Genomic DNA, 27,460 nt, shown 5'->3' with positions numbered 1-27,460 from the left:
CTCAGCATTTAATAAAACACACCCGCCACACCAACCAAGAGGAATCTATTCATGTTTAAATATCAGGATTAAAAAAAAGCCTTTGAAAAATCGAATTTTTGTTCCTGGGACATTTCATCGTAAAACCATGAAGATGCTTCCCCGCCACACATTGCCCAAGAAGTGGTTTTGCAGGACCTGTGTCTCTCTGTGAGATGCTATCAGGCCTTTTCCTAACTCCCGTTGCAAAGACACAAGAAGTCAGGGGTCAAGCCTGTACATCAGACCCTACCCTTGTGAAAGTCAGGTGAAAAATTAAGCGGGTCTCAGTCCTGCTCTTCCGAGCATGCAGGAGAGCATCTTCAGGGCCTTGGCAGCTCTGCCAAGGGACAGGGAGAGCTCCCCACCGCCATCACACGTCCTGGCTCCAAAAGTGGCTTCATCCAAAAGGTAGACTTGTCTCACAGCACTTATCAATGTAGCCAAGGTTTGGTGTCTTTGAGTTTCTGTTTTCATTGGAAAACGGATCGATTTCTATTGATACTGAGGCTGAAGAAAGCCAAGACTCAGCAAAGGCAGGTATTAGTTACTCAGAGGAGCCGCTTTCCTCCTCTCCTCTCATCCCCAGAGGACCATGAGTATGACAACCCCATGACATAACCTCGTCAAGACAGCATCAAATATAAGGTAGGATGTACTAGAAATTCATTTTAATACCCTCAAGATAGCTATTCCACACCTCTAACTCCTTGTAAAATGAAGTCATCCATGCCAGCCGCAGATGGGGAGATCAATGGGGAAACACAGGTTCAACCTGGAGTTGGACTCAATGATCCTTGTGGGTGCCTTCCAACTCAGGATATTCTATGATTCTATGAACCATCACCTGCCTGCTGCTGAGCAAAGCCAGGAGAGGACCCCAGCACCAGCACCCACCTTCCCAGGTCCCCAGCAAATCTCACCCATGGCCCCACCAGGAGAAACAAGCAGTGTGAAGAGATGGGGCAGCAAGGGATGACTCCTTCCCCACCACCTCACCCAGGACCTTATGCAAGGTTTGCTCCTCAAAGTATGGGCAGAGGAACAGAAATCAACACCTCGCACTGCTGGGAGAAACACCAACACCCCTACATCTTCAGAAGGCAAGTCACCTGCTTTAAGCACGAAGCATCGTCATGCAGCAACAAGCCTTGGCCTCTTGCTGAAAATCTCCAGGCTCACCTGCATTGAGAGGGTGAGGAGATGCTGCTCCTCTTGAAATCCCTGCTCAGCTCCTCACCCGCATGAGCTACTCCATCCTCAAGGGCAGGGGGGGCGATGTAAAATTTGCACCACCGCTAAACACAGAGCTCCCCATGTAACCTAAATGCAAAAACCCTAAAAATTAAATGCAAGCACAAAGTTGGCCATACCGTTCATCTGAGCTAACCCCAGACGGGAGCAGGTCTCCCGCTGGGAAAGGGGAGCAGGACATAACCCCAAAACCATCAAAGACTCGATGTCTCCCCCATGGACCAGGTCCTCCTCCAGGGCTAGGTTCACATACACGCCAAGGAAACACGTAAGCCCACAAACTCTCTCTTCCACACTAATGCTACCAAGATTTTTTTTTTTTTAATATATATATTTCCAAAGAAAATTAAAAGCTGACACACCACAAGAGACGATTCACAGCTGAATGTGACTTTACAGAGCAATTGGATAGACGAACTCATTTAAGTTTTCCAAAAGTCCTATCTGAGGTTAGAGGGACTAATCATAAAACATCTAACATCAAAGCAAGCGTCAAATAACAGCAAAGCACATTCCCTCGCACAAAGCCTCAGAAACAAAGCACGCAGGCACATGTGGTTTATGTTACTGCAGTTTTAGCACAGTTAAATATTTCCTGAAAGATTCCCTCTAGATGTGAGCAAAATTAAAATCTGCTGTAAATGACTCGTGTTGGAAGCAGAGAAAGCCAGTGTCTCACCTGGGCTAAGCTTTATAAAAGCATAGGTAAGCTGAGAACAAACTCCTATTGCCTGCTCAAGCCAGAAACCAGGACTTGTCACACTTCCTCCCTGAAAAACGCTTCAAACCTATTTATTCTTAAAGCCAAAACTAAATATTTAATTTCTTGTGCTTTATTTTTCAGGTCTCTAGCCTCTCTAAGCTAGCATCGTTTTGCCTGGAGTAATTAACCACCCAGTTAAAAAGACATCCCAGCTTCAGAGGGTCTGTTTATACTCTTAAAAAAGACTCAAAAGCCAATAAATAAATGTGCTTAAAATAAAAAAAAAGTTAAAATCCCAGCTGTCAAAGTTCTCCTAGCTCTCCCTGCACGACCAGCAAGGAACTCTGGTGGCTTTCATCATCTCCAATTCCAGTTTCTGTAATACAGTCCAGAACACGCTCAAGAAATATCTCACCTATGAGGGAGCAGCAATAAACAGATCATAAGTTTTAATACCTAATAATCCTTCCTTTTAATTATGTATGTTAAGAAAAAATAATTAGAAACGTAAAGGGCTTAATGTATATTTAACGTGTTCAACAGTTTCCATGATGATAGGGCTAATGAACCTCTGCCGGCCCCTTTTATGTGGTTTAAAGTATTTTAATATACATGGTAGGATAAAGTAATCTACCCATAAAAAAAACTAAAGTAAAAATTAATTAGCAAATTGGAAACATGTTGTACAACAACTGCTCCACCCAAAAACTAAGAGGATACAGAAAAACTAAACTCCCTTAGCAGCACCCTGACATGAGACACTGGGTTTCAACGTGAAAAAAAAAAACTTTCACGACCCATGGTGTTCCTTCCAAACCTGCTCCCACTGGATACAGCCTTAAACCAAGACCCAGGAGGAGACCTATCTTTACACAAAACAAAAGCAACCGCAACTGGCCCTAGAGAGCCCCATCAAAGTGTTTTCCCCAAAATAAACAACTCTATAAAGCAGCATACCACCTAGACTTTTAAAAACAACTGCATACAAATTTAGACTCTGCCCCATACCACGTCACAGGGGAGGGAAACCAAATACTCGCCTAAAAGAGAGCATTTTTAGGAAAAAAAAAAAAAAAATCTAAAAAACCTAAAAGTAGTTTTGGAAAAAAACCTAAAAGTAGTTTCAACCACATTAAGAGCATAGGAACCCATCGGTATTTTTACCTCTGAAGCTGCATTTCAACAGGCATCATTACAAATATAGACCGACAGAGGCTGAAAATCACAGTGTAACAAAAAGCTTCCAAATCAAAACTCCTCCAATTAAAATGCCAAAGGCATTTACAGGTATTACTTACAGGTATCAGGTCTATCTTAACCTCTGCCCAGGCAGAAGGCTGTTGAAGCAGGGTCAGAAAATCCCCCGTGCCTGGACATCCAACTTAATCACGGGACTAGGAACCACGGGAAGGTACCCAGCAGTGACCGGCAAAGCATCAGATAAAATATTGAGGATTAATTGCAGGTTTGAAAGGAAAAAAAAAAAAAACACAAATGAAAACAAACAGGTTCCCTCCAAGTGTTTACAAAGCTAGTGCATTTTAAAGCCCTGCTTCATTGTTACTCTAACAGCAAAAGTAAATTCTGCCTATGTACTTATGGCTGGACCGCATACCTCCCCATCAGGGCACAAAGGCTTATCTGTGAGTAAGGAGCCATAGGCAGCACATACCATATAGGTTCCTAAGTGGCTGGTTACAACGCAAAGAACACCACAAAGCTTGATGCTTCAGAAAAAGGAGAATTCCCACCTAAAATTGCCCCAGACACTCGCCCACCCATCGCCAGCTGCGACAACTCGAGGGCAAACCGTATTATACCGGACTGGGGCGTGCAGGCAAGAAACGCAAATTTGTTCTGCTGGATCACAGCCTACTGTCAGAATCCACCAAAGGTCTTTTCTCTCTCCAAGAACCCAAGAGATAATGGTGTAAAAACTTTTGTTCATAAATATTTATGCGAGTGAACTTGTTAAAAATTAACCGCCGTCGTTAAAGGTTTTGTATCCTTTAGGATTCCCAGCATGCAGTGCAGTTGCATGCTTTATATTAAGCCTGGCATTTCTGCATTCCTTTCCTGCATGCTTTTGTCATTTGTCTAAAAATTAAAAGGAAAAAAAAAAAAAACCCCACACACCACACACACACAAAGACAGGATCTGTACACATAATAATAAAGCAGTTTTTAAGAAGACAAAGATGCCTGTGTTCAACATCCAAGATCTTTCTTTGAGCAGGGGGAAAAAAAAAAAAAAATCAATTTAATGACTCCAGTGAGATCAGGGTTTAAGCCTCGTTTAAGTTTTACTAAGCATGAAGGAATTATTGGTTGATAATGTGACATATATGGGTTTTTTTCAGACCTGCCAGCTTTGTAAGCACGAGGGAGCTGGAGGCCGAAGCAGTTTGCCCCTATGAGTACAACCCTCACCCCTCCACACCATCTTCCATCTCCAGAAGACCATTCCTCTTGGATTTTGGCTCTCAGTTTTTCAAAGAGATTTTTCCAACCACAGGGAGAAGGAATTTCACGTCCGTACAATTCTTATTTTTTCACAGGTCTGAGTCAGAAACATGACTGTACAAACATCTGATCTTTATTAACAGCAAATCTCAACTGTGCAAACCTCAGGTTGCGATGCTGGGAGCTGGCGGTGTCCATTAAAGAGATCCTTAGAAGGGAACAGTAGTTTTGATTTAGCGCTGGTGAGCATCAAGTAAGCCAGTGTTGGGGTTTAATTTTTTTCCAAGACGTAATGGTTCCCATATAAGCCGACAACCAAGTTCCTATCTTAATTGCAAACACACACATGCAGCCACAAAGTGTTTGTGTCTCCAGTGGCTGGAGCTCTTCCACCTCACCTTCCAGCAGCATCCGCAGGATGGATGTGGAAAGTTGGCAGAAGACATCTCAGCTATGCCTCCCATCCACCCCGGATAAACACGCAGCCCTTCACAGCCTTTTGTTTGATGTAAATCTTCCTCCTCCCTCTCGGGGCTGCAAGAGACTGCTGTGACAGGGCTGCTCCGGGGACAAAAACAGAGGTGTCCGACCCTGCATCACCCACCCGCTGCCACCCGAAGAGGAGCCGTGCTACAGCCAAGACCTGAACCCCCCCTGCTCCGAAGGCAAACTCCCACAGCGAGCATCCCGCGCGCCCCTTTCGGGCTGTAAAAACAAGAGATAAATCACCCGACGACTTTGCGGCGAGCGCTTCCAGAACATGCTGCTTCATCTAAAAAGCTGACGGTTCGGAGGACAATGGGCGCGGGCTCCGATTTCAAAGCTGAGGAGATGGTTTAGACTTGTCAGGGGATACGAAACGCCAGAGCCGGGACCGTCCTCCTCGTCCTCTGGCTCACCCAAAACAGCAGCGGGAAGCGCAGGGAGACAGGGCGCGCGTGATGCTGGACGCCAGCGCTGGACGTCACTTTGGGATGGGACCGCTCGGCATGTCCTGCACGCACCTGACCCCAGCGCTCACCCAGATCCCTCAGAGCATTGGCTAAAACCTCGTCAGAGCCATGCTTCAAAGAGAAATAAATTTTAAAAAAACTCACTAAAAAAGAAAATTCCTTCATACAGAACCAGCCCTGGTTTCAGGCAACCGTTACCGCCATCTCCCACTCCCACGCCAGCTGCTCACTGCATCCACACCTCGGTGGGCAGGTCAATAAAGCATCACCCACAATAAGCTATTATTTCTCCCCCCTCCTAATTTTAAAGTTCCTGCAGAGCTGCTCCTCTCCTTCTAAAAAAATTATTCGGTTTTGAGTTTCAAAGTGTTTTAAACAGACTTAGAATAATTAATCATCTTAACGCAGCCCTTAGAAAATATTAATTCATCCAAAAAAAAAGGGTATAATCATATCCTCAGAGAAAAACCTTTTGTGCTACAGGAATTTTCACTGCGTATCCTCAGAGGTGGAAGGAGAATTCTTCTGCTGTCTCCTATTTTCACGTCTCAAACGGAAAATGTTTTGATAATGCTCTTCTGAATGTAAACTGTACCAAATGGGATTTTTTTTTTTTTTAAGCTGTTTTTTTCCCCAAAAGGAAGGAGGGCTCTTTAAATAAACACAGCCGAACTAACCATTCCTTACAACAAAAACCACCCTCCCTCCACTCATTCACGCCATACCCTGGTACAAAATGAATTTACATTTCGCATTTGCAAAACAAATTCTAGCCTAATGTCATTTAAATGGGAACGCGCATTTCAATCACTTCCAGTGACAACCAGGAGCGGATTCTTTTATGTAAAACACCACAATTTGTTTCTCTTTAAATATATACAGATCTGAGGCGGATTTCAGATGGGGACAGGGACTGGAGGGACCGACGAAGAGGAACAACATTTCCTCTCCGACAATCCCGCTCCGCCAGCGCACACAAAAGCCACCTGCCCATGGAGAGAAAACACGATGCCATTATTCCCACCATCATTCCCACGGCCCCTTCGTCACCGAAGGGGAGCGAGAAGGCCGCACGCCTCCATCCCCGAAACGCGCATCGCGCCAGGCCGCCGGTGGTACCCGCCGGTGGTACCCACCAGTGGTACCCGCCAGTCCACCCAACTTGTCACCCCAACCGCTCCCTTCGTTTTCCGCCCGCCAGCCTCGCCGAAGGCGCCCGTGCAGGGCGCTGGGAAGGGGAAAGCGGGGGGCAGACGCCCCCCCCCCCCCCGAGATTTTCCAAGGGGGGGAAGCCCCCGATGGAGAAGACAAAGGCAAAGGCTCCGAGCTGCTGGAGAGACGCATTATGTTCATAACCCCATCTCCCGGTGGCAGGGCCAGGACCCCCGTGGGTGCTCGGGGGTGGGGGGACCCCGGCTGCGGGGCGGGGGGGCGGCAGGGCTGCGTGCCCTCCATACAAATCCCCGACGGGCGCTTTGGGGGCGGGGGGGCGGGAGGGGGCTGGCTTTATTTTCCCACTCGGGCTGGATGGACGGCGTCCACGCCGCGGGCAGCTGCCGCTGACACCCGGGCACACACACGCACCCCCCTCAACGGGAGGGGGGGTCACCCCCAGCCCTCCCCTCGCCCTCCCCAGCCCCAAAGCCGGCACCCTCCCAGCGGAGCACAGGCGGTCCCTGCCCCCGGGGCAGGATTTTCCTGTCAAACCACAACCGCGCCAGACAAAAGGCTGAAGTGTTTGGAGGGGATGGCGGCGGGGGGGGGGGCGCAGGAGAGAAGCCCCCAGGGGCCCCGTCCCGGCACTCACCGACTTGCAGCACGTTGTCCACCGCGCCGGTCTCCAGCAGGCGGATGCCGCGGCGGAAGGGCAGCCCCTCGCCCTGCGGCGCGGCGGCGGGGGCGGCGGCGGGGGCGGCGGGCGGCGGCGGGCCGGCGGCGGGGCTCTCCTCGCCGGCCGGGGCGGGGGCGGCGGCGGAGGGTCCCCCCGCGGCGGCGCTGGCGGGGGATGCGGCGGCGGCGGCGCGGCCGGGCTGGAAGCTGGAGTACATGCAGATCTGCCGCTCGCTGCGGGGGAAGCTCCAGTAGACGATGCGGCGCTGGACGGGCTCGGGGATGCGCTGGAAGCGGCCCTCCACCCGCTCGAAGGCCCAGCTCCCCGCCACCCGCTTGGCCGCCGCGTCCAGCAGCGACTCGGGCTGCAGCAGGCTGCCCGCCCCGCCGCCGCCGCCGCCCCCCGGCCCCGCCGCCGGCCCCGCCGGCCCCGCCGCCCCCGCCGCCGCCGTCCCCGCCGCCGCCGCGGGGCAGCAGCCGGCCAGCGCCGGAGGGGCCCCGCTGGCCCCCGCGCCCGGCCCGGCGCCGGCCCCCGCGGCTCCGGGACGGGGGTGAGCGGCCCCGGTGCCCCCCGCCGGGCAGGCCCGGGAGCACAAGCGCTTGGGGCCCGGGGCGCCGGCGGGCAGCGGCGGGCGGAGCAGCTCCTCTCCCTCTCCTCCCTCCGCCATGGCTGCGACCGACTGAGCCGGGCGAGGGGAGGAGAGACGGGGAGGAGGGGGGGGGACCGGGGGTGGAGACTGGAGGGGGTGGTCCCAGCGGCCGGGAGCCGGCCCCCGCCGGGGCGGGACGCTTCGCAGCCCCCGGCCCCCCCCCCGCCCGCGGCAGCCGGACCCCCGCTCCGGCCTGCACCTGCCGGGGCGGCGGGGGGCGGCTCGGCGGGGCGGGCCGGGGAGGGGGTGGCCCCGGGGGACAGCCCCGGTGCCCTCCTGGCTGTGTCCCCAGGCGGGGACGGGACACGGGCGACCCCGCGTCCCCCGTGCCCGGAGGGGGGGAGCGGGGAGGCCCCGCGGCTGCCCGTCCCTGGGGGGCGAGGGGGGTCCAGGCCCGCCGAGCGCAAGGGGCTTGTGCTGAGTCAGAGGCCGCCAAGGGGCACGGGCACGGCACCGCTCCTCCAGGCGTCCGGCGGGAACCGGGGACGGCTCCTGCTGCCGGCCCTGCCGTACCCGGCCTCCCCAACGCCCAGCCCAACCCGCAAATCCAACACCCAGCCTAACCCATAAATCGCCTTCGGGTTTACGCCGGGTAGCAGAGCAGGCAGCAGTGCCCTACCCTTCAGCGGGCATCAAGGTTTGCTTTTTCTTTTAAAGCCCTGCGGTAAAGATGCTCATCCCGCACGTCAGTGCAGCATCCTCGGGGGCAGAGAAAATACCGGGCCCTGGGGCACACTCAGCCTTTGGGAGAGGAGATGAGGAAACACAGGCAGTGCTGACTCCCAGGGAGCTCTGCTGTGCTCTTAGGTGGGGTTGCATTAAAGCGAGGTCCTTCAGCACATATTGCCTGAGTCGGCACCCCAAAATCCAAGGAGCTGACTCCTCACCCGCCTCTGCTTCAGCAGAGGGTGATGGCAGCACCCCCGGGACCAGCACAGCACGGGGCCGATGGGGAGAGCGCTGCTGCTCTGCTGGGGCTGGATGCTTTGCTGCCGTGTCCAGCAGGACACCGTCCCAGGATTTTCCCCAGAAATACATTCCCGTTCTTTTGTCCTGTCTAATTTTAAGTGGCAGACCCCCTGAGGAAGAGCAGAGCTCACAGATCTCAGAGTTTGGGTTTCTTACTCTGTTATTCTCAGCGCTTTGAGAATCTAAACCCGATTCCTTTCTATCTGCAGTTCAGTCACATCTAGAGCATTACTGGTTACTCCCTTGTTGCAGAGATCTCCTATTTACTCTTGCTGCCAGAGCAGGAGTACATTTCCTGGAATAACAGGGCGATGCAATTAGGGAACAGGAAATAATTATGCACCTTTGCTGTGCCACGAGGTACCTCCAAGCCCAAGGTCTCCCTTGCGGGACTCGGAGGGAAGGCATCAGATCTCAGGCAGGTAGTGAGAGCAGGCAGAGCTACTGCAATGAGAGATCTCCATTTTAGAGAACAAGCCACATGCTAATCGATGAAGGTCAGGAAGAGGTTTTCCTTGAAGGCTGAGGTGTTCCTTGCTGCCGCTCATCTTGTTCAAGATAATCAGTGCTAACCGGTGGCAGGGCCTGGCGGGGGGCAGCACCTACACACAGATTTGTTTACGTTTTCCCAAGGGATCACGTCCCCATTTCTTTAACCCTGAAAGGCATTTCGCTCTCCGTAAGGTATTGATACGACAGGGAGCACTTGCGAGCATGGCATTTTGCCCGTCACCTCTGCTCTGTGTGGCCGCAGCAGGACCTGGGGAGATGAGAAGGGCTTCGTCCGCCTCTGCCGCTCCCTGGCTGCACAGAGGGACCTCAAAGGGCCACCCCAAAGCACCCTCCTGCCCCAAGGTAGGGCACGCCTTCCCAGCAGAGACCAGTCCGGCAGGATCTTAAGCTCTGATGATGATGGAGGCCGCGGACTCCGGTGTTACAGCAGCCTGACTGCCCGGGAGTTTCTGCCAGCACCCGTGTCCCCGCAGCCACCGGCTCTGCTCAGGCACGGGTGAGCCTGCACGAGAGCTGGGACACAGCACCCCAGCTTGTCCGGTCCCTCTGTCGCCAGTCTCTGCAGAGCTCACCTAGTGACAACCTTGAGTGTCCTTACTTACGTCGTCCCCAGACAGTGCCAATAAAGAGGATTTTAGACTTCAGCTCGAGCAGGGAGGTTATTCATTCCCAACGAGCTGACTTTTCACTGCATAAAACATATAATCCAGACTCAAATCAAAGCGAGGTCAGTGCAGTGGCTGGCCAGCCTGTCTCTGAGGGATTAGCATGTTATTTCAAAGACAAATCAATCTATTTTTCCTCTCCCTCTTCATCTGAACATTTTTTTGCTCCCCAATCCTCTCCGTCTCTCCCTGTCCATTTCATTACTGCCTTGAATTTCGCAAGGGGGAACTCTCCTCCTCCTGGAGAACATAGACAGACCTCTTCTCTCCGGGGAAGGATGCGAAATGTCAGCCTCCCGCTCAGCCCCTGATGCTGCTCATTCAGAGCCTGGAACCAGGTACATCAATAATTCACCGCACGCTTTCCTGAGCCCGGCCATTTGCTGAGCCTCTACCGCTGGCAGCCCCGGTTCCCCTCCCACCGTCGAGGCTGTTTGGTCAGGGTCTGCCCGTGCTGCGACCCACCAACTCCAGCCGTTCTGGCCTCAGTGCTGGTGTTATTCACAAAGGGCTGACTTTTCGTGCTGGCCCCAGAAAGTATTTTATTTTGAGTCCCTGGCTATAAAATTTACTGACCAAAGGGGCTGGAGCCCCCATGGCTCTACACTGCAGTTGGGCAGCAGTGCAATGCAATATCGTGAGGAATTCTTTGGGTGCCAGCTCTGTCAGAAGTCCAGCTTTAAGTTGCAGGTGCTGTGGGGCAAGAAATCTGCTTTCCTCTTGCTAGAAATTAAATTCCAGAGCTCCAACAAAGAGAGAGGAAAAGGATGCTGCTGAGATGTTCGCTGCAGGTTTCCTGGCACCTGTGCTTTGTTTTGTGGCAGACAGGGTAAGTGCTGGTAGGTGCCACATCTCAGTCCAAGGCGATGCCACCTCCTTGGCTGTTCCCACCTGCACCCCTTCATTTAGCTGCTCTCCTCTCTCCCCACCATGTCCAAACCCCATCCGGAGCAGAAAGACTGCCTTTCCCTAGGCATCTTCCCCTCTCTTAGATGCTCCCGTGCCTCTTCGACATTGCTTTGACTGTGAACAGTCAATGTTGTGCCCCCACTAACATGGGTAACACTGACTGAGCTTTGCAGAGAGGACAGCAGAACTTTGCAAGACCCAGTGAGCACCAAGGAAGCCCTCTGATGGCAGATGAAGATATACAAGAGCAGCAGAAGCTTTATCGCCAATTAACGATGGGAAAGGAGCTAGACAGCAGAGTGCAGGTGGCCACCAAGCTCCTGCTTTGGCTACCCGGAGGATTTGCTGCTCTGAAACAGCCGAAGCCAGGCTTATCAGCAGCCAAGTTCCCTGCTACAGCCGCCAGCCCTAGGTACTCATTGGAAGCATGGTGGCTTCTGCCTTTCCCATGTTTCTGCTGCTGTTCAGAGCAGAGGCAGGAGGGAAAGGACACGGGGAATAACGCAGCGTGCAGCTCCCCTGCCTTAATGGACTCAGGAGCAGAGGGATCTATTGCCCAGGACAGTTATTCCTTAGCATTCCTGTGGATCCAATGTCAAGGAACGGGCAGAGAGAGCCTTATGAAATATTTGGCTTTGTGAGCAAGGGAAAGCCATACCTTGCTTTGGTAGATTGTGGAGTTGAGCCCCATTCTTAGATCCTCCAGTGCCTAGTAAGGTCTCCGACAAAGCGTAAGCTTTAGCTGGAGTCTTTTGCCATCAAACTGTTCGAATCCCCTGTGGATTCTCCACTGACTCATTAGTGCTGAGTTATTGCAGTGCTCCTCTTTCAGCAGGGACTCTAATGAAGTTGCTTTTTAGTAGCCTGCCAGTTATTTTATGAAACTTTCCAGAACTGACAATCTCAGGGACCTCCTTCAGGTCTGACTGCAATTGTCTGTGCACTCAAGAGAGAAATGCAAGGACTGAAAGACACCACCTCCCCTTCCCAAGCATGGGCTGAATTCGAAGATCAGGTGCAGGATGGCTGCTCTCACCCTCACTTTGGCACAGGAAGAGCTCTGCTTGCCTGTATGTCTCTGTATCGGCTCAGGGATGCGTAAGTTTAAAGCAGGGGATGCTGAGGGTGCTGCAGCGTCTCTGCCCTTCACCTATTGCCAAAGCAATCCCTGAGAAAAACCTCAGACCGTCCTTGATCCATAATCAAGGATGCCTGCACCCAGCACCATGCCTTGCCCTCCCCAGGGCACCCCATGCCACATAGCCTCTGCCTGCCGTGCACCGCAGGCTCTGGGAGTTTGGACCTGGAGGGCTGGGGGTCCTGGAGGACCTCGGCAGGAGGCTGGGGGGTGTGAGTGGGGGGAGCCGGCGAGCCCTGCTGTGGGGATGGGGTCCGTGGGCCAGGGTGGAGGTTGGAAAGCTCCTTTGTGCAGCTGGAGAGGGGGGATCCAGGAGCAGAGTGGGGGGAGGAACAAGGAGATGGTCTGGAGCAGCAGCAAGGAAGGGAGGAAAATGGAGCGAGGTGCTTGGGTACCAGGTGTCAGTCTGGGATCGGGCAGACCCAGAATCCCCTTCACACCCAACCAGAGAGTTAGGGCTGTCGGGAGCTGCTGTTCCCCCTCTCCCGCACACACAACATTACACCTCTGGCTTGCCAGGGCTGCCTTCCTCCATCCCCCATAAGATTAGCAAAGTGCTGAGCCTCTGCCTTGCCACGGGGATTTCTGCACCTTTCCAGCAAATGCATTTGCTGTGCAGGCCAGCAATTAAGCCCAGAGGAGCTGCTGGGCGAAGACCCTCAGTTTCCAAGAGAAAGAGTTGTTTCTCGCCTCCCCGGCACGGACTCTAAAAGCACAGAGCACTCCAGAAAGTTACTCAGCCCCATGCCGGAGCGCAGCATCCATCCTGGCTGCCACGGCACTGAGCTCAGCAGAAAGCAGCCCCCCGGCCGATCGCCCCCCTCTCAGCCGCTGGAGCTCCCTCCCGTTAATTAGAGACGCTAAAATAACCGGGGAATCATTTTGCAGGCTACAAGAGCATGAATAAATGATGGCAAAGCAAAGCATAAACAATGCTTCCGTTAGCCTTTTGCATCGGGTCTGCCCTGGCTTCGGAGACGCGAGCGGGTTGCAGGGTCTGGCCGGGTGGGAAGCCGGGGTCAGGCCGGGGCTGGGGCTTGTCCCTCTGTCCTCCGTCACCCGGGGTCCTGCTCCTCTTCCTTGGGCAGAGAACCCAGGGCAGGTTACGCGACAACCCCTTTGTGTCGTTCCAGCCTTTTACCCTCTGCGTTTAACACACTTTGCAAGTTGTAATTAAAATGTAGATTGTTCTGGGTGGGGAATGGTCTTCTAGTGGAAGAGGAAGAAACTTAACTTTTTCGGGAAAAAAGGAAAAGATCTGTAATGGAGAGAAGATAACGTACAGATTCCGCGAGCTAAAAAACAACGCAGAAGAGGCTGGAAGCTGGACAAATTCAGCCTCAAAGAGAAGCTGCAAAATCTTAGCGATGGAGCGCAATTAACGGTGGGAAACAAGGGAGCGGAGGCGTGAGACCCGCGCACCGGCTGCCGGCCCGGCTGGGAGAGGCTCCCCCAGGGCGGGCAGGCCTGCCGCCGCCGCGCTGCTTGCCATGGGCGCGCGGCACGGCTGATTGGCTGGCAGGTTACAACACCGCATGGCTGATTGGCTGGGAGGTTACAACGCCGCATGGCTGATTGGCTGGGAGGTTACAACGCCGCATGGCTGATTGGCTGGGAGGTTACAATACCCCATGGCTGATTGGCTGGGAGGTTACAATACCCCATGGCTGATTGGCTGGGAGGTTACAATGCCACACGGCTGATTGGCTGGGAGGTTACAACACTGCACGGCTGATTGGCTGGGAGGTTACAATACCCCATGGCTGATTGGCTGGGAGGTTACAACACTGCACGGCTGATTGGCTGGGAGGTTACAATACCCCATGGCTTATTGGCTGGGAGGTTACAACGCCGCATGGCTGATTGGCTGAGAGGTTACAACGCCGCACGGCTGATTGGCTGAGAGGTTACAACACTGCATGGCTGATTGGCTGGGAGGTTACAACGCCGCACGGCTGATTGGCTGGGAGGTTACAACACTGCACGGCTGATTGGCTGGGAGGTTACAATGGCGCACGGCTTATTGGCTGGGAGGTTACAACACCGCACAGCTGATTGGCTGGGAAGTTACAATGCCACATGGCTCCTTGGCTGGGAAGGTACAGTGCCAGGGGGCTGATTGGCTGGTTGGCCAATCATTGGGTGCTAGTTGGCTGTGTGGCCTTCTTACTGCATGCTGATTGGTTGAGTGGGCTTCTTACTGCATGCTGATTGGCTGGGTGGCTAAGGAAGACAAAACATAAAACCCAGCTTTGACGAAAGACGGACCATTTCCATTTGTAGTCCTTCTCCTCATGCCTGGTACTGCTGGTCTTTACGGTTGTCTGCACCATTTTGCCAGCCCTACCTCAGATGCCGCTAGGACCATCACTGTCGCGTCGGCCACCGTCCCAGGCCACGCTCAGCAGCAGGCTTCAGGAGCCGGAGTTCAGACACCTGGAGCATCTCGTCTGGGTCATTCCTTACCATCCATTTCAACAATCTATTCCAGAGGCATTTCCACAGGCACATCCACGTAGAAAGAAAAGGCTCCAGCTTGGAACCTCTTCTATAGTAAAAACCAACAAATGCCATTAACTCAGATTTTCTTTTATAGCTTTATCAGGGCTCTCAGCGTAGCTGGGGAGCCGCCCACCCCGGCTCACAACTGGTGTCTTTTCGGTAGGCGTTACAGCGCTCTCTCTCAGAGGCTGCTCCCTGGGTTCCTCCTCTTCCTCCGGCTCCTTTACACGGCGGTCAGGTGTACTCCCCACGATGGATGCTCACATACCTCAGCCCTCGGCAGTGCAGGTCCCCACGTGGGCACCCACTCGTGAGGCCAGACCCCAGCACTGCCCCAAGCGTGGGTCAGCAGGGGCTCAGCGGGACAAGGGAAGGTTGCACCATGCTGACCTTCGCTTTAACAGCCCGCCCATCCCAGCTCCCCTTCAGGATGGCGTGTCCTCACACGTCTCTCCATGCGTAGGAGCCGGCAGCAGACAGCGGCAACGCTTCGGCAGAGACGTTGGCAGTCCTGGCACGAGGCTACGCCGCTTGAAGCCACCCAATGCAGGCAGGACACAGCATCTCGGCACTGCACCTTGGTTCGACTGGAAACGAGGTGTCGCACCCGGCTCGTCTTGAGGAGAGACAGATGGAGAGAGATGTGGCAAATCTCCCCTCGCATGGCAGCGAAAAAGGAGTAGCTTGCTAGCTGCTTTCCTGGTGGGAAGGCGAGAGGAGGGAGCCTGAATTTTAATAAAGCTCCTATAAACTCAGGGATGAGCGCGGGATCCAGTCTCAGCCGCGGGTATCTCCGTGTTGCAAATCCACACATGTCGGGCTGGTGAGATGTGTCTCTCCTGGGGTGCTGGTTGGGCTTTGTCTGCTCACACTGGGCTCCTTTCAACCCCCAGATCAAAATCATAACAGAAGCAAATTGTTCCCTCCATGCCATCGTCCATCGACAGCGAACAACGGTAGGAGCTAGAAGCCAGCAGCAGGGAGAAATGGCTGTTTTGTTCTTGCACGGCGATGGCCAGTCCGTGCTCAGTGGACGCAGAGAGGAGGTGAAGCCATGCGAAGCTGCGCTCAGCGGCACTAAGAGCACCCGTGGAGGGGCGAGAGCCTTGATGTTCCATGGGGCCCGGGCTCCAGCTCTGCCCCCCCCAACCACTCTGGACCCACCAGGAGGGAGGGAAGGAACTGAGATGGGTCTTTTGTAGGTCAGCAAATGGCCGGGGAGAGACTTGGAGGGAGAAGAGAGGTTATGGGGGAAACAACGGGAAAGGTGAACCTGTTGAATGCACCTTTGCTCAAAAGTCAGAGAGGTGCCTCCACCTTCTGTCCCTGGGGACTGCTTTGGGGTGACTCTGCTCTTTCTCCATCAGCAGACGAAAGATGAGGCATGTCGAGAAACAGGGCTTTGAAAACGCAGGGACTGGGCTCTGTCCCACTGGTGGCCTCATGCCCAGCCAGGACCCGTGACTGACTCTGGGGAGGGAGATGGGAATGAACGAGGCCAATATCTGACGCACTTCCTCAGCCCCATCTTCACCAGCCTCCAGCACTGGTGGCCATGCAGGGGACACGAGACACTGGGGCTGGCTCATTTCTGCAGCTGTTTCTCTGCTCTGTCCCACCTCCTTGGGCAATGCTACAGCAAGATGAGTCTGGACATACTCACCAGGGACGTCAGCAAGTTGGCCAAAGCTGGGGACAATTGGTGCAGCCCTCGTTCTCCAGCTCCTAACCCACGATGGGGATACATGGCTGCCATCCCCAGGCAGCAGCATTCACCCTCACCCCATAGAAGCAAGAGGGGCCTGGCTGTGCTGGACTTGGGGGAGAGAAATGCAGCCGCCTGCATTTATTTTGCCTAACAACAGTGATCTCTCTGTATATTTTCATTCTGTTTTCCTAGGCTCAGCTGCCTCCTCAATGAAATGTTTCCAAAGCAGCCTGGCTTGGCAGCACGCCAGGCCCGGCTGCCAGATGAATGGGCGGAGGAGGAGGGACCCATTCCTCTTCTTGACACAGCATCACTGCACAAGAGGCCTCTGTTGACATTAGGACTGGCTGTTCCCCCTCTCTTGAGAGGCTCTGCCTGGCCCTCGGCAGGAGCAGCACACAGGGCCAAGGCAGCAGGCTGCATGTGATGTAGGACTGGGGTCTGTCCTCCTCTGGAGCGGTGGCAAAGCCACAGACACCAGGGTACCATGGTGCATCTTCCTCTGGGGCGATGGCACTGCCACAGATACCAGGGTACCACGGTGCATCCTCCTCCAGGGTGGTGGCACAGCCGCAGACACCAGGGTACCACAGCGCAGCACTGCCAGGACCTGAAATCAGCCCCAGTTTCTTGCCCTGGACCCTCCCCTGCTGAGCCAGCCCCCCGACTGCTGAGCACTCCTTGGAGCTCTCTGACTCCTACTAACAGCATTACTCCCCCAGACATCAGCGATGTGAAGAGCCTGTTAACTCCCCCAAAATACCTCTCCTCCAGGCCGTGCGGAGCAAAGCTCTGCCTCAGCATTGCTGGAGTGTAGACGCCGACACAGGTTTTGAAGAGCTCCAGGTCTCCAGCACCTTTCAGGCCTTTGGACAATAATGTATGGAGCAGCATCTGCTTCACCCTAAACCCTGGCCATTACTCAGACATGCAGGACTTCACCCGAACAGTGTCACCGCTCTTTTCCATGCCTCAATTTCTCTACCCAAAGCAAAACACCAACCCAAATCTTCAGGGCTAAAAATTCATCTGCTGGGAGGTAGCCAAACGGTAGCAGTGCAGCACGGTGCCACTGGACTACCCACCCAGCACCAGACGTGATCCTTCTATCTGCCACTGCTAATTGCAGATCTGGCCATCAGCAAGGGAATGCAAATCTGTGTGTTCCCCGCTCATTGCAATGTCACCTACTTGCCAGGGACACCTTTAGGATCTGTGCAAGGAAAGGATGTGAAATTTAATGAAAGGGCTGAGAAAGCATCAGAAGGCAAAAGAAAGAGATAAAAGTCATCAGCATCCTTCCAGGCTGCACCTCTCCCCCCTGGCAACTCCTGCTGGTGGCCAGCACCCAGCTGCTGCAAGCTGAGGACCAGAGGCTGGGTCAGAGCAGCACCCAGCAGGGACACAGACTGCTCCCACCAGCTGTGGTGGGGAGAGGGCTCTGCCTGGATCTGGAGGAAAAGAGGCCAACTACGCATCGATAAGATGAATTAGTTGTCTCAGCAGCACCAGCAAAATGAGCGAGAGGAGTGGAGCCCGTGAGGCCCGGCCTGCTTTGTTTCAATTACAGCAGCTGCCAGAAGAAAAAGATAACCTCAATATTGATGGCAGGAGCAGCAGACAGAGGTGCCCTTGTGGACTGCTGGGAGCAGGTAGAGGAGGAAGGGGGAGGAGGAGGAGGAGAGATGGAGGAGGGGAAGCAGAGTCTCAGCCAGCGCCCCGGGGAGAGCCTGGCTGGCTCCCACGGGCTGGTGAGAAAGACCCACCTGATCCCGTTGCCCTTGTCCCCAGGAGGAACAGCTCCTCTTCACCCTGGCTCTTGCCCCAGTCGTTGGGCAGAGCATCCCCCCACAGAGACAGGGCAGAGGGGTGCAGCCTCCCAGGACGTGGGGCAGAAAGTCAGCTCAGGGCATCAGCAGCAGGACACACACCGCAGCATGGCACCACATAACGCGAAGCAGAAAAACCATCTCTGTGCTCCCCACTCAGGCTGTTGGGCCCAGAGAGGAGGTGGAGAGTTCAGGGGAAGCATTGCGTGGGGCTGTGTGGGATGATGGATGGAACTGGAGCGAAGGGCTGCGGGGCTGAGACAGGCGTGGGGGCAGCCTGGGGCGCAGGCAGGCACGGCTGCCTGCCAGGGATGCAGCAACCAGCTGCCTGAGTGCTGGGCAGCCCCCAGCACCGTGCGTGCAATGGGGACCAGGCTGGGCACTGGGAACAAGATGCCCAAGGTGACCTTGGACTGCATGTGGGAACTTCAGCCCCACGACAGCAGCTCAGGGCAGGCACCTCAACATTGCACCTACAAGCCAGAGATTGAGATGCCGAGCCAAACGTCCTCCTGGCAGTCCAGGGTTAATGCCCTGCCCTGGGAAAGACTAAGCCCTGGGTTCACATCCTGGCAGGAGGTAACCAGAAGGTATGAAGAGATGGGGTCTCTTCGGTCTTCAGCCCCTTTACCGCCCAGTCTCTGAACAGGAGAAGGCTTTATGGGGTCCGCACCCAGCCCCAAGTCCCTCCCTGTGCCAGGAGAAATGCCCAGGGCCAGCCCAGTGCTGAGCGAGCCTCCCACCCTCCCTGGGGAAGGGGTCCCACCAGAGCCCAGGCTGAGCAGGGGTCGCTTCACAGAGGTTTTATTCGTACTCTGGATCTGCATTGCCCTCCGATCTCGCTTCTCCCCAGGAGAGACCCCAGGATCTTCACCCCCGTCCTCCCAGGGCTGTGGGCCCTGGATACAGCCCCTCGGTCTCCAAGAGGGGACAAGGCCACCATCTTGCGGCCACCCATCACCACTGCACATACCCGTGCGCAAGGCTTGGAGGGTCCCCAGGATGTGACAGCTATGGGGGTACAGGGTTTAGACCATGGGGAGCTGCGACCTCCCGGCGCTCCTAGTGCCCCCGTCCCCTGGGATCAGGTCCTGCGGGGCACAGGCTGTCCCTTCCCTCGCTCCCCGGCCAGGACACCCAGGGGTACCCCGACACCCAGGGCATGCTGCCGGTGCTGCTCCCATCCCAGTTCTGGCCCTTCCACCCCTGCCCTGCTGCTCTGTGCAGTGTCAGCCAGCAGTGACCGGGGACCTCCCAGTTTGCACGGCAGGCTTCATTGAGCACGGAAAGGCAGGCGGCAGCAGAGGAAGGCTCAGAACCGAGCCCTGGGGCTGAAAATGCAGCACCTCGGGGGGTGTGAGACAGATTTTCATCCCTGGTCGCAGCGTGGGAGTACGACCCAGCTGGGGGATGCTGGAGGGGGTTGTTATACCAACACTGCTGGTGATCAGCAGCCCAAAGCGAGTCCTTTCCTGCCTCTGGGAAGTGAGTTGGCATGGTCTGCACACTACTGGGTTCTTCTGCAAGGCTGCCCAGCCTGGCTTAGTGCTCATTTCCCTCCTTCTGCTTCTTCCCCTCGTGATGGGGCTGGCTGTGGTGCCCATGGTGGCGGTGAGCATGGATGACAGGTTCATGGTCCCCACTCGGGTCTGTGGCTCTCTCGCTGCTGACCTTCTGGTGGTGGTGAGGATGGAGGGGGTTGTGCTGGTGGATGGGGGTCTCCGACTCCTTCCCCTCTTGTTCGGGAAGCGGGCTCAGGGTTACAGGGACCTCCGTGGTACTGTTAGCCTGGGGAAAGTAACACAAGGGCTGGTGTGGTATGTGACTGCACACATGGCCCCAGAGCGAGCCTGCAAGCATGCCTGTGAGCTGGGATGGAAGCAGACCAGCATCCGTCATGCAGAAAGCTGCGTGGGTCAGAGCAAAGGCTCTCCAGCCCCAACCCAGGGTGCAGGGAGGACAGGAGAGACTGGAGCACGTAGAGCACAAGTCTGTACCTACATCCCTTGGCTCAAGCTGTCTGTGGTCCAGAGATTTTCTGAGCCAGGAAAGGGACTTTGCATTTAGTATTTCTAGATGGATTTTTCTCCTAGAAAGTGACTAATCGCCTGCTGAGCCCGGAGCTACATCCTTTTCTTTGCTCTGAGCTTACCACCTCTGGGTCCATTGCCTTCTCCTTTCTTATATCAGGACAGCCAGCTACCCTAGTTAGCTTTTCCAGACCTCGGCTATGACCCCTTTAGTCCATTCCTTCTCAACCTGAAAGCTCTGACCTATTTAACTCTCCTTATTCTAGACCTTTCATCACCTTCCTTCTCAACCATGGACGAGGACAGCTGCCAACCCAGCCTGTCCCCAACATGAAGATAAGGTTGTTTTTTTCCTGATGTGCAATGCCAGAGGAGAGAAGGGAGCCCCGTTCCAGAGAGCATCCCTGCTCCTTACCTCCTGGGTGGTGTTGGGGTAGAGGGAGCAGTTGCCACAGAAGTCCTTGCTGTGGGTGAAGCGGATGGCCGACTCCACGTAGGGGAAGTGGAGGAAGCTGTAGGGCAGCTGGATGTGGAAAGCCAGGCGGCCGCACCTGCAGGGACAAGCCATGGCCTGGCTCGAGGCGGAGGGTCTGGGGTCCCCCCAGCCCAGCCCTGGGGGGAGCTTGGGAAGCCCATCAAATGCTCTGTAACCCCCCAGGAAAGCCACAGCCAAGATGGGGGACACTCACCGGTCGTAGACGAGGAAGTCGTCCTTGTCACCCCCCAGGACCTGCCAGACGTCAGGCTCCTCCGGCTCCGGCTGGAAGACGGGGACGCCTGGCGGGGCCTGGTGCTCCAGCTCCCCAAACATGGCACGGGAGAGCGGAGACTTCTCGTTGACAATCATGTAGCGGACGTCGACCGTGCCCTGCCGGGCCAGCCTCTCCCGCAGATCCCCGAGGCTGCGGGGAAGGAGATGCTGGGATGGGGGGTGCTGGGGTGGAGGGCCACCATGCCGTCCCCCAAGGTGGCAGGGCTGGGTTTGGGGTAGGGGGAGCAGGGCTCACCTGTGGGCCTGCTGCAGGCAGAAGTGTCAGCTGGCCTTCAGCAGGGCCACCACCGTCACCTGCCCCGCCGCCCCCTCCATGGGGCTCAAGCCATTGACACTCCATGCCGGTGCCTCCCGGCAGAGCCGGCTGCTGTTGGCCACCTCCTCGGATGCCGAGGCCAGCCCCAGCCAGGCGGCCAGGGCCAGCACCAGCAGCCCCATCCCAGACCCCCGGCCCTAGCAGTGGGAAATGGGGTGTTAGTGTCTCCTCTGCACTGGGGCTCAACCTGATGGGGTCCTCCCAGCCCCGCTGCAACACCAAACCGCCTCCCCACACAACCCTCTGGGGCAGACAAAGACTGGTGGGCCGTATCATACTGGTCCCAGTACTGCACTGGGAGCCAGGACACCCGCACCAGCGGGGCGAGGAAAGGGGGGTGAGGTGGGGGGATTGGGGTGTCCAGCTCCTGACAAGCACAGCACCCTCACCGCCGGCTTTCACGGGCACCTGCTGTGACTGCAGGGTGCCCCAGTCTCCCCCAGAGGCAAGGCACCCACTCTAGGCATCAGGGGATAAAGGTGTTGTGTCCCCCCCCCAGGGGCCTTTTCCACCTCCCCAACCCCAAAAGTCAGACCCAGCCATGGCCAAGGGTCTGTCTTTGCCCCAGGGGTGGGCAGGGGTGCAGCCCCCATCACTGGAGGGGAGTCAGTGGGGCAGGGGTGGTTTCACCTTCAGGTCACCTTGAGAGTCCTTGATGCCCCACAAAGCTCTTGAGGGGTACACAGAGCCTTTAACCCCCCTGCCCCCAATATGTGCCTGAAGCCCCTTCTTCCCACAGCCCCCGAAACCTGCCCATCCCAAGATACACCCTCCAGAATTAATGGGCAGGAGGAGGACATGGGGCTGGGGGGGATGATCCAGGGAGGTGGAGAGGGAGCAGGGGACTGTGGGGTCTGCTCAGGATGGATGGACGAACCCCCAATCACCAGCCCTCTCCCCCGCGAGAAGAAGCCCTCAATACCGCACTTCTCACTGCCGTCCTCCAGCCAGACCTCGCTCCCAGCCCCAGCGGCTCTCAGCAATGCCCAGCTGGCCCTCGTCTCCCTTTTATCTCCTGTCCACTCTCCCCGCCCAGGAGGGAGGAGAAGAGCCCAGCTGGAGCAGGGACTGTGGCCCGGCCACCACTGCCTGCCGCGGGGGACGGCAACAAGGCAGGCACTGTCCCCTTTGGTGCCACGCAGCTTCGGGGTCCTGCTGCGACAGCCCGGCCCGAGCCGTGCTGGGGCAAAGCGGTGCCTGGTGCTGGGCTGGCGCAGGGGGTGCCAGGCGGTGCCACGGGGAAAAGCCAGGCACGGCCACTCAAAACCCCCCCACAGGCACAGGAGAGCGGGCAGCATTGCCAGGAGCACCACTTGCACCAAAGGGCTGCAGGACCATGAGGTGACATCAAACAGTGCCACCCATGCACAAGGTCCCCCGGGAGCTTCCAGTGCAGCCTCTGTCACCCTACAGCCAAAAAGACAGGCGCCTGCCCCGCACCCCTGGGATGCCGGAGCTCCCTGCCCTGCGGGGTGCCACTCCAAAGGCCGTGCCGTCCTGCCGCGTGGTGCCACGGCCACTTTTGGGCTGTGCTTGGCCCCACAGCAAGCCCCTGGTGTCCAGTCCCGTGCCTCCTGCCCAGCCCTGCGCCCGGGGGGGCTGTGGTGGAGCCGGGGCTCCCTTGGGAAATCACAGCGCCGGGGGATTCCACCCCCCAACCAAACAAGAGGAGCTCAACACTTTGACCACACGTGGACATCTCTGCAAATATTTGAGCACTTTATTGTACCTGGGCTCTGTACAAAAACATGATAAGGCAGGGAAGGGCAGCAGACACAGACACAACGGGGGCAGCGATGACACAAAGGAGGGGGGGATTTGTCCGAAAACAGCCACAAGCAGCAGGGAGAGAGGGGATCGCTGCTGGGGGGCTGGAGGGGCTCAGGGATCTCATCAAGAACATGGGGCCACGGGCTGGGATCGGGGAGCGGGCGCAGCTGCGCGGGGTCAGCCTGGAGCAGACCCATCCTGTGACCAATGCCGGACCCGCCGCAGAGCTGTTACCCCCCATCTGCACGCTGCTCCCCCCAAGTCCCCGCCGCGTACCCCGGGTAACGTGAAGCACCCAGCACTGAGCAGGGGCACATATTCCCCGTGGCATGCCCTGCCACGATGGGACTCAGGCTGGCAGGGAATGACCCAGCACAGGCATGAGCCATTCCATCACCGGTCCCAGGGGACCCCCAGCCACCGCCTGCCAGCCGGTTCGTCTCCTCCCTTTGCTCACCCCCGAGCCAGCGGCTGCGGTGCCTGCGGTGCGGTTATCAGCCTGGGCAGCGTTTGTTCTGCAAACACAACCCAGCACCTCTGGGGTCGACACAAGCTTTTGGCACCCGCAGCATCTGGCAGCCACACGTCCCTGGCTTTAAACGTGCCGGGGCAGCTCCCATGCCACACCGGCACGGCCTCACGCCATGTGTGCCGGTCCCGTCCTTGCCCAGGATGGCACCCACCGATTCCTCCCGCCGGGGAGGCTTCCCCATGGCGGTGCAGGTTGCTTTGCAGCCTCCCTGGCATCGCCAACCCCTTTCCCCGTCCCGCCATGGCCTGTTGCATGCTGGGGAGGAGCGAACTGAACCGCCTCTCCGGGGCCGGCCCCTGGCCCGGCATCCCCTTCGCCCGCAGCCTTGACCCCGGTGAGCCGCAGGCCGAGGGCGAGCCGGGGCCCTGCAGGCCCCCACGGGCATGGGGGGGTGGCGGGACTGGGGGTGACGGGGCGGTGCGGTGGGAGAGCGCGAGCGGGACCATGCTGATCCCGCAGGGCGCAGCGGTGGGAAGGAGGGCAGGGAGGGAGGGAGTGCGCTCCCCTGCCCATGTGCTCACCGGGGCAGGGGCCCCAGCCAGGATCCCCCTTCCCCAGGCTGGTGTGGAGCAGCTGGGGGTCCCAACAGGGCACTGCTGGGCCCCCTGCTCCCCCATTGCAGGCGGGGTGCCTGGGTGCAGTGCAGGCTGTCCCCCACAGCCTGGCAGAGGCTCAGTGCAAAGCCCTTTTTTTGAGGGGGGCAGGTGGAAGGGAATGATTACAGTCTCCCCCCACCCCAGTGCACCTCTGTGGGGTCCAGCCAGGGTGGCTGGTGCGTGGCACGGGGTCAGGAACCCTCAGTGGGGTGCTCTTGAGAGGTGACGCCGAGTCGGTTTTTGGACAGATCTTTTTTTCCCCCTTCAGTGTGACGGGTATTTGGGTTGGGGGGAGGTCGCTTTTCCCACAGTGCCTCTCCTATTTCACCCTCCCTGCCCCTAGGGCAAAGTCACTGCCCCAAGCCTGTTGTGGGGAGCATGGTAGCTCCATGCTGTCCTTGTTGGGGAGGGGAAGGGCACATCAGCCTGCGGTGACCCCACTGCTCCCCCCCGCCATTTGTGGGACCCCACTGACAAGGGCTGGGGCAGCACAGGAGCGTTTTAGCTGTAACCAGCAGTTGCTCTGTGTTTACCAGTCCAACCTCCATGTTCCTGGTTGCCGGTACAGGACATTCCCCCCCCACAACCCTTGTCCCCATAGTCTTGCTTACACATGCACGCCCATCTCCTTCACCTGGATTTTCCTGCTAACCTCCCTGCAGCCCCCTCCAGGGACACACGGCTCCAGAGGGACCCGCTGTGGCCAAGGCTCAGGGCTTTCCTCCTGTGTGACCCCAGGCGCGGCCGTGGGGCAGGGCAGCATAGCAAAGGGGTGGCAGGATGGCTCGGCATCCTCGGGCAGCTTTTTGCAGCTGGTCCCAAAGGTCCCTTGCACAGTGTGTATCGGCTTGTGAGACCCGCTTATTTAAAATACACACATTTAAGGGGTGCAAATTTACATGCATGTGCATCTGTGCATGCAAATACACTCGGGCTCCATGCAAGGTGGGGGAATGGCTCCTTCCCGCAGCCAGCAAGCCCCCCCTGACCCCGTGCGTCCTCCCCGCAGCCTGCCCAGCCATGGCAGCCTCGCTGAGCCGCCCCTGCTTCATCTCCCTCCACATGCCCTACAGGCAGCGCTGGGCCCAGGACCTGGCCGCCACCTTTCGCTTCCAGCCGGTGGCCGTGCGACAGACGCCATGGGTCCGGCAGCTGGCCTTGCGACGGGGATCCGCCGTCTTCCTCATCAACGAGCGCCTGGCACCGGGGCCCGCCGGTGCCTCCTCCCATGATTTCCTCTATGATGTGGACCCCCGGCCCGCCTTGGGCACAGCCTCCAACGTCTGCTTCGAAGTGGATGACGTGCCAGGGCTCTGCAAGCGGCTGCAGAGCCAGGGATGCTCCCTGCTGGTGCCCCCCACCGAGGTGAGGGATGATGGCGGCTCTGTCACCTACGGGGTGGCGAGCTCCATCGTGGGCAACATCAGCCATACCCTTCTGGACCGATCCCGCTACCAGGGACCCTTCCTGCCTGGCTTCCAGCCCATCCAAGGAGCCCCCTCGGCCACGGGGGACGGGATTGAGATCACCCACTTCGACCACATCACGTACGTCTGCCCGCGGGGTGGCACCCGGGCGGCTCTGGACTGGTACCAGCGCTGCTTCGGCTTCCAGCGCTTCCTGCTGAACCCACGGGAGAGGCCGGCCGAGGGGTACGTGGTCGGTGGGCAGGGGGTGGGCATGCTGCTCCTTGCGCTGCAGAGTGCCCAGGGCGCCCTGGCACACGGCTGCAAGCTCATCCTCGCCGAGTCCCTCTCCGAGGACGGCACCAACCAAGTTGACACCTTCCTAGAGCAGCACGGTGGGGCCGGGATCCAGCACGTTGGCCTCCGCACCACCGATATCGTCGCCACAACCAGGGCTTTGCAGCAGGGGGGTGTGCGGTTCTTCACGCCCCCCCCTGCCTATTACAGCCAGGGGGGCAAAGCAGAGGAGATCCGGGGGGCCGGGCAGGACCCCCGCACGCTGGCAGAGCTGGGCATCCTGCTGGACACCACGGTGTCCGGGGACAAGGGCCGGACGGGTGCTGATGCCACAGAGAGCCCTTCACAGGAGTATTTGATGCAGATCTTTACCCGTCCCATCTTCTCCGAGGAGACCTTCTTTCTGGAGCTCATTGATCGGCGGGGAGCACCGGGCTTTGGGGAAGGCAATATACGGGCACTGTGGAAAGCTGTGCAGGTCTATATGGACCAGCAGCAGTAGTAGCAACACTGCAACCCTCCTCCCTCAGCTCCCCGTCCTCTCCGGTCCAACCCTGGGGCAATGCACCGCTGTAGAGATACCAGCGGGTGCCTGCAGCATGGCCAAGGATGGCAGGGACCAAGGGACATCTCCAGGTCAACACAGAGCCAACTTCAGCGTGACAGCAGGCTGCTTGGAGCCAGGCCCAGCGGGGCTCTGAGCATCCCTGGAGATGAAGGGCGATTTCTGTCCCCCCCGGATTCCCAGGGAGTTATCGGCCTCACATGAAGAATTTTCTGCCTTAATTTCATCTTGATCTAATCAGGCTTGTACCTGCAGCATGGCCAAGGACGCTGCTGTCACAGCAGGGGAGGAGGGGCTGCCAGAGGGGAGTGGATAACCCAGGGGCCATGGACGCCACAGCTCGTCAACAGTTACCACCCAGAGCACAGCCAGCCCCTGTGCAGGGCAAGCGATGGCCTCTTGCTCCCCTCAATTAAAGAATTAACCTACAAGCCCTGCTTTGGTTTTTTTCTCCTCCCATTTAAGATCTGCTGAGTACCAGGTGAGGATGAAAGGGCCCTTTGCACCCCTTGAGGCAGGCTGTCCCCAGACCTACAGTCCCTAAACTGAGGCCACTTGCCCACCCCCCAGGACTGGCCCCTGTCCCTGCCAGCCCCAGGCAGGGACACAAGCCTGGGGAAGGAGGAAAACCCTTGGCAGCCCTCTGGGAAGAGCCTCCCAGGCTTGTGCCTTTGCAAGGGTGCTACTGTGCATGGCAGTCAGGGAAAGCCACAGCATGAACACAGTGGGCAACAGCCTGATGGAAAAGGTAAAAAAGGGGGATAAAACCCTACAAAAGCCCAGGGCAGGGCTGCCCGGCCCCACAGAGGAGCAGTCTGTAGGCAGGAGCTGTGTAGCCCCCAGGGGCTGATCCCTGCTCTCGCAGAAGGGGGTGCTCTCGGTGCCTTATTCGGGGTCACCAGCAGTTAATGCTCAGTTGAGGGGGTTCATGGGTGCATTAATGAAGAAATCCCTGCTGTCCCCAGCCCAGCTGTAGGGATTCTGCTGGCCATCCTCCTATTCAAACACAGGCTGCCCAACCCCCCCCCAGCTTAGCACAGTGCAACAGAGGCAGAAAGCCACTTAAAAAAAC

The 27,460-nt window shown here is 57.1% G+C and overlaps 3 protein-coding genes across 3 annotated transcripts in view; 1 reads left to right on the top strand and 2 right to left on the bottom strand.

Moving 5' to 3' along the window:
• ZSWIM5 (zinc finger SWIM-type containing 5) overlaps positions 1-7,889 on the bottom strand; it is a gene marked incomplete at both ends in the record, with an annotated part of 100,468 nt that extends 92,579 nt beyond the window's left edge. Inside the window, one exon of the mRNA XM_082312094.1 lies at positions 7,199-7,889. Within this exon, the coding sequence (XP_082168220.1) occupies positions 7,199-7,889 (691 nt within the window). The remainder of the gene's footprint in view (positions 1-7,198) is intronic.
• An 11,028-nt stretch (positions 7,890-18,917) lies between these two features.
• LOC309590989 (selenoprotein Pb-like) lies at positions 18,918-22,193 on the bottom strand. The gene is made up of 5 exons (XM_082312606.1): positions 22,150-22,193; positions 21,142-21,359; positions 20,824-21,036; positions 20,550-20,685; positions 18,918-19,892 (listed from the first exon to the last, which is right to left on the bottom strand). Exons 2-5 carry the CDS (start codon positions 21,342-21,344, stop codon positions 19,647-19,649), a joined length of 798 nt encoding a protein of 265 aa, XP_082168732.1. The 5' UTR covers positions 21,345-21,359; positions 22,150-22,193; the 3' UTR covers positions 18,918-19,646.
• A 2,947-nt stretch (positions 22,194-25,140) lies between these two features.
• Positions 25,141-26,768, top strand: HPDL (4-hydroxyphenylpyruvate dioxygenase like; the record flags this gene model as incomplete). Its single annotated transcript, XM_082311910.1, has 1 exon — positions 25,141-26,768. One exon carries the CDS (start codon positions 25,141-25,143, stop codon positions 26,323-26,325), a length of 1,185 nt encoding a protein of 394 aa, XP_082168036.1. The 3' UTR covers positions 26,326-26,768.
• Positions 26,769-27,460: the final 692 nt, after the last annotated feature.

This window comes from Platalea leucorodia (genome assembly GCF_965183815.1).
Source record: "Platalea leucorodia genome assembly, chromosome: 5".
Classification (NCBI taxonomy): domain Eukaryota; kingdom Metazoa; phylum Chordata; class Aves; order Pelecaniformes; family Threskiornithidae; genus Platalea; species Platalea leucorodia.
This window is presented reverse-complemented; position numbering and strand designations above follow the sequence as displayed.